Source organism: Chaetura pelagica, unplaced genomic scaffold, assembly GCF_000747805.2.
Source record: "Chaetura pelagica isolate M959 unplaced genomic scaffold, ChaPel_1.0 scaffold360, whole genome shotgun sequence".
Taxonomy (NCBI): Eukaryota; Metazoa; Chordata; class Aves; order Apodiformes; family Apodidae; genus Chaetura; species Chaetura pelagica.
The window spans coordinates 350,940-357,577 of NW_009951950.1; the positions used below are offsets into that span (position 1 = coordinate 350,940).

The 6,638-nt window shown below is 37.8% G+C and overlaps 1 protein-coding gene across 1 annotated transcript in view; it reads left to right on the top strand.

The window, feature by feature from the left end:
• The window catches only part of USP9X (ubiquitin specific peptidase 9, X-linked), an 81,180-nt gene extending 78,814 nt beyond the window's left edge, over nt 1-2,366 (top strand). Inside the window, exon 44 of the mRNA XM_009997764.1 lies at nt 781-2,366. Within this exon, the coding sequence (XP_009996066.1) occupies nt 781-915 (135 nt within the window). The 3' untranslated portion in view covers nt 916-2,366. The remainder of the gene's footprint in view (nt 1-780) is intronic.
• The last annotated feature ends 4,272 nt before the right edge of the window (nt 2,367-6,638 follow it).

The following is a 6,638-nucleotide window of genomic DNA, read 5'->3' on the forward strand; positions in this document are numbered from 1 at the left end:
CCCTACTTGGTGTTTTCAGCAGAGCAGTTGGTAAGTCATGCAGATTTTCCCACTCCTTTCTGAGCTCTGGAGTTCAGACACGTACCGTAACCTCACCATTACCCGTGTGATGTGTTCACTTTTTTGCAAGAGGTGGCATTTCTCACTAACACACACCTATGCCTAGTCCTCATATGCCTAGTTTCTCCACAGTTGGTTAAATCTGCAAAACAGTAGGCAGATGACATGTTTTCATCTGCCAGATGTGTGTGTGACTTTTTTAATTGGGATAGAGCATCTGCAGAAAACTACTGGTCTAGATTTCGTTCAGTTCTGTAACACTGAAGTTTTTCCCTCTTAAAAATTTCAGTATGCCGCATAAACACAGGTATGCTTTTCCCATTGTCTTAGGGAAAAAAAAATCAAGCTGGTTGAATCTCTTGATACAATATGTGCACAGTTTATTGTCCTTAGCACATAGACAGCCTCTTCTCATCTCCCTTTTTTTCTTTCTTGCTGCTTTTGCTTTGCATGTAACTGTTGGTTATTTGAAAGCTGAGATTACTGTTTTGGCTAATCCTTTTTTCTTTACAAGTTTAAAGTTTGTTGCCTTCTGTGTAAAATAAAAAGGTAAGTGAAAAGTGATTTGGAGGCGTGAAGAAACTGTCATGTGTGTTCGTTACTACCCAAGAAGTTCGGTGTGCTTGAGGTTACTTTCCAATAGCCTGAATGTAAATGAGTGAAGCAAGTAAGAGGTGCACAAGTTTAATGTCCCATTGAAATGTTTATGCTTGTTTACAGAATAACCACGTGCATGGACAGCCATATACAGGCCCGGCAGCACATCATATGAACAACCCTCAGCGAACTGGCCAACGAGCACAAGAAAATTATGAAGGCAGTGAAGAAGTTTCCCCGCCTCAGACAAAAGATTAGTGAAATGCACATAATCAAATAACTTGCTCCATCAAGACTGTGCACCCAGGCCTTACAGTCCAACCTTTCTCTGTGTCTGGCTAATATTTAAAACTAGAAAAACTATTCCTAATCAACATGGAGTGGAGAGTCTATTCACTGTCTTATCTGCAGAAAATTGCTGTCAATATATAACCCGCCTGCAGTGGAAAGTGTATAGTGTTTTGTAATAAATGGCCTGATGCTAATGTGTAAATGGCAAAGGTGTATATAGTATATTAATGTTTGACTGTTAATTCTTGAGCAAGAAACATTTTTTTGTCTTGATGAGACTCACAGATCTACAAAAAACAAAAAAATACTTTCTTGATATATCTGCTGCGCTCTGCAACCAGTGTTGCCTGCCTCTTGGCAGTCGGATCAACTCCTTTACGAGAAAGCCTATCCATGTCAACCACGAGAATAGTTTCATGTTAATTCTTTGCCACTGGAGTCGATTTTACTATGAGCAACGTAATGGCTGGTAACCTTTTAATTATTTGGTTGATGTGGAAAATTGGTGATGTAACATTGTTTCTAGATCTTTTTTCATTGCCTTTTTCATTCTGGTATTAGGTTAATCACTTTGAAGCTATAGTTATGCTGTAACATTTAGCATGGCTTCACACCAAGTTAGTGTAGCCAATGAGGGGGAAAAAAAAACAAGTGACAGCAGTTGTCCCAATGTGACAACTGTATTGCTCAGAACTTTTTCTTCTTACACCTAGACTATAAAATGGGGAGGGAAAATGTGACAAACAAGTGGTTTTCAGTTTCACATATGTTCCTCACATCTTTGACAGGTCTGTCTCTGGGTGGGATAAAGAACACTTAGTTTTCAGTAATAGGAATTTAAAAGATTTAAAACAAATATGCAAAAATTTGCTATGCCAGGATGCCTGGAGCATAATAGACTGTATTTGGTGTGCTTGTTTTGTTTCTTTGGTAGAGCTTATTAGATAAACTTCTAACACTTTCCTTCTACTGCATCCCAGAGAAGCGGAAGTCAACAAAATCACACAGTACTTGTGAGTGCCACTGCACCAAGTTAACTTGCTGGTTTTCTGCTCGTTCACAGTTCTACTTGAAAGCGAGAATTGTCTTAGCTCTTTATCCATTATACAGGAAATCTTAACATTAGAAGCAGGGTTTAATTATAAAAAAATAACTACTGGTTAGTCAAATACAATTCTGAGGTATCTCTATTCCAGAATAAACATTTGTTTAAAGACTTCAAGAAACGCATCAGTAAATACTGTATTTAAATGAAAATTGGTAACTTGAATGTGTGTAATTTTTTTTGGAACATGTCTAAAAACCAAATACCCCTGCAAAACAGATACAGCCCACCCTATACTATTTAAATATTTTGCTGTTTTATTTTATAGAAATTATTTTGCTGAATTCACAAATAGAATTTGATTTAAGAAGAATGTTTTGTCCTGTGGTGTGTGTTGTTTTTGGGTTGTTTTTTTTTTTAATGGACTGCACAGAAAGGTGAACTCTGTGCAGTGGCACTATGCTGAATTCTGGAGCAACAGTGACATTGAGATTCTGTGCACAAAAAAAAAAAAAAAATTGGCCCTTGAGAATAAAATAACCAGGACAATTACACTGTAAAAGTTTCTTAATGTGATTTATCTTGTACTTTTTGTATGGTTTTATATATACATATATATATTTAATGAGCACAAGCTTGATGGTGTTTTTTACAAATGAGTTGATAGAAACAAAGCTGCTTATCAAATTAAAGGTCTGTAGTTTTTAAATCAACAAAGGAAAATTCGGTCACAAGTGCATTCTTATGCATTTAGTATAATAAGGAAGAGAGAGAAGATTTTTTAACGTGCTGTGTAGTGATTACCACTTTTATGCTTCCATGTTTTCCCTAGTACTCAAGTTAATTCAGATTTTTTTATACTTTTTTAGTAATACCATCTTACCTGAACTTAGTAAATTTGGATAAAGTCTTCCCATTTACGTTTGGGAATGGTTGTTGGAGATTTTAATTCAAAAATTCTACCCTGAGTACTCAAGTTGAAATAGTTCATATTTATTTGGACCAGTAATTCTTAAACAAGCGGTCTCAGAGCTGATTATTAGGTATTTTTTACTACATAGGTAACATATAATGTGCTGGTTCAGCCTTGCCAAATGTGTTTGCTTTTAATAATGCAATGATTGTAGAGACATGTCAAACCTCTGACACTTAAAGCTGTGACTCTTTTCAGTCATAAACACCTCTGCCCTGGAATTGAGAGCAACTGCAGTGGCACTTGTTCTTCAGGTGGCAAATGGAAAATGCTGTGCTTCTTTGTGATTTTGAAGGATAGCCTGTATTGTTTGTTGCAGCTACTGCTTTAAACAGATAGCTACAGTAAAAGGTGCAATGTTTTCTTCACTCTGGGCACAACAATTTCCAATTGTGTTTAACAAATACTGTATGAGCAAAAAGTTTCATTTGCATGTTACTGTGACAGCATTTTGGCAGTGGTAATTTTCAGGCAGTACCTCATTGTTGATGGCACACTTTAAAATAGTAGTCCTCAAAGTGCCTGAAGATTTAATTCCCCCATCACTAATTTAGAACAGTTACTAGGGAATGTCTGGTCTTCCATAGAATGAGCCAATAAGTAGTAAAGCAGTTACGTTCCTGACAGTGTAACATCAAATACATAGAAAGTTGATGTTGCATGGTGATTGATTAGTTTGACCTAAGGAAATCCATAACCTTACTATGCCGAATTTCTCCCTCTTCTATGTTTGGGTCGTGGTTTTTCAGTGACTAGAGCAATCTTTTTAACACTTGCTACTGTTAGTGTTAAAAAAATCAGTACAGCCATGTATAAAAGGAATTCAGTTACTGTTTGTGTATCAGTAAGTGTTACGTTTCAGTCACAAAGATAGTCACCTACATCTGTGCTACCCCATTGACAACGATGAGATGGCACAGGGTTCAGTCAAAGCTTATTCGTCCTGCAGAACCTGATTTTGTGTTGATACACAAGCAGGAATAAACTCCACTTGACTTGGAATTTTTCTGATTATTTTTCCTGCTAGTTTCCAGCTCTGAAAATTGAGTTATCTTTTTTTGAAGCTAGTGCATCATGCTGAAATTGAGCCAGAAAGAAATTAAATTCCAGTGATATTTCATATTTTTTTTCAGAGTGAAACTTTACTCTTGACATGAGAAAATGGTGTTATGCTAATTGCTGTTACACCTTCTCAGCCACTATGTTGTGCCTAGCTTCTGTATTTTTCATGTATCATGAAAAAGCACTTACCATTTCAAAACTTTCTGTATATTTCCAGATTTCCAGGGGAGAATGAGATTAGCCATTCTGCCAAAGCTTAAATGAGCAAAAGTTGACTGCTGTAGCAATTTACTTCCATTTTTGGTTTCAATAAATTTTGTCTACCTCTGAGTCTTTTGCCAGAAACAAATAGGCTGATAAATTATGTCAAGGCAAAATGGCTCAATGTTGTTGTCGGCACGTGTTTCAGTTACTAGGCATTGCAGTGAGGTTTTCAGTGCAATTAATTTAACTTCAGATGAAAGTTAAAGACTACCTATATAAATTACAGGAGGAAGTGGCATGTTAGGAAATTTGCAGAGTAAATTAAGTGTTCAAATATCATAGTTAAACCTTGCTAGCCCACACTTACCAAATCCACATTGTAAGCAGATTCACCCCTGTGGTGAAAGAGGCACACCTCAGTTTGGGGGATGGTGAGATGCTGATGCTGACCTTGCATTTCTTAAGACAAGTGTGGGAGTTTCCCATCTGTGGCCCTGCTCCAGCACAGTGTAATCAGGACAACAGTAATTTTGGTTCCCATCTTCTTACCTCCTGTGCTCTTGGTCATGTTCACAATGCCACTCTTCTCACAGCCAGGAGGTCTTGGATGGAATAAAGTCTAAACTTGCCTTTTATCTAGAGCAAGACAAAAGAAGCTTTCTGGGGGAGAAGTAGGAACTCTCTTGTAAATAGTGTGTGCTGCACAGTGGCACTACAGTAGAAAGCAAGGTGAAAGAAACCCAGCTACATCCTTCTGCGTGACTTCTGTTCTTCTTCCAAGTGGTCTTATGAGGAGCACAACAGCAAACAGCTTGTGGAAGTTCAGTGCGTTTTCCTTCTTGCTTGCAGCTCTAATTGGTCTACAGTAGTGCAGTCAAGATTGCTGCGCAGCCACAGCATAAGCAACACGCCCTATGTCTGCCCTCCAGACTGGTGCAGGGTGTTCACTACACCTGCCTTTTATTCGCCTTTGGGGATTGTCATGTCAGTACATCCATTTGCCCTCCACTACTGTCTAGGGAGCTATGCTGCACTAGGAGGGCTTTAACCTCACCCGAGCACTGTCACTTTTTCCACTGTAACTTCTTGAGGTTTGTAATATAAACCTCCTTTTATTTCTAAGGCATGAAAAAATTCCCTTGAACTATCTATTTTAAAATGTCAGGTAGCTTTGGTCTTTTTTTTTTACATGAACAAGTGCTCAGTCCTGCCCCTGTGGTGTCTGTTACAGTAGGCTGTTCACAGAAGTGTGTTAATGTAGATTCCAGCACTTAAATTCTGAGAGCCTCATCATGTAATCTGTTTTTCCAGTGTGAGCTGTGATGGATCTGTAGATTTCAGCAGCATTTGTATGAGTCCTGTTGATTTCAGCACCTGAAGAGTTGCATTTGGTGATGCGTAGCAGGGATCAGCACAGATAAGTGAGCAGGTGGCATGAAAGACATTTACACTTATTTGCAGACAACAAAATCAAAAGGAGCACAGGAGAACCAGCTTTTGAAGGAGAAAAACACTCCTGCATAAGGGCTAATTTTCAACAGATTTTAAAGTACCCGATTCCTTTTTAGCTTTAGAATTCCTTAAAGCTACTTTTTGATAATAAAACTGACCTACAGGCTGTTCTGTTTCCTTGGAAGAATTTAACGTAGCCTTAATTACAGCAGGACATTTCTGCAATGACAGTGTCGTTCTTCAGTGGTCAAAATAATGTGCAAATGTCTTGCAGTTCTTAACAAGGAGCTAACAGCAAATTATGAAAATAAGAAAAAAAAAATAAAACGGGTTCTATGAATTCAATCAAAATTAACCATAGAAGAACACCTAGGGCAGGAAAATTAGATTGTTCCCTTCTTCTCTGTCTCTACACTATTTTTAAATGCCTGATACTGTTAGTTTTCACTCTTAGTTTACAACTGCAGTTCCAGTACCTTGGTTTATATTGCCCTATGCCATGGCAGCTGCAGTTTGCTGCTTCCTGATGTATTTCCAGTTATTTCCCCTTTAGTCCTTATTAGGGAAAAATCTTGAAATGCTTGTTTTTCCCATGTAAGGTAGTTCCCTCATCCGTATTTCCATTGTCATGGTGTGCTCTTTCTGTTTTCATACAATGACCAGGACTAAATGCTTTCCAAGTGTGGTTTCACCTGAGCCATTAAGCAAGCAGTTAGGTTGCTTTTCTGTAATGATTCCCTTGTGGATGCAGCTTGTAAAGGTGTGGGTCTTTTTTGTAGCTTTATGTATTGAAGCACTGCTTGGTTCTTGTCCGTCACTCCTAAAATTCTGCTCATTTCTTACCATTGTGTTACCAAGTTTCTCACTCTGGGTTGTCAGGATCACTTTTGAAGTTTTTAAAAATCAAATCCCTTCACTTGCTATACTGTTGTTTTTTTAACCTAATTTTTTCCC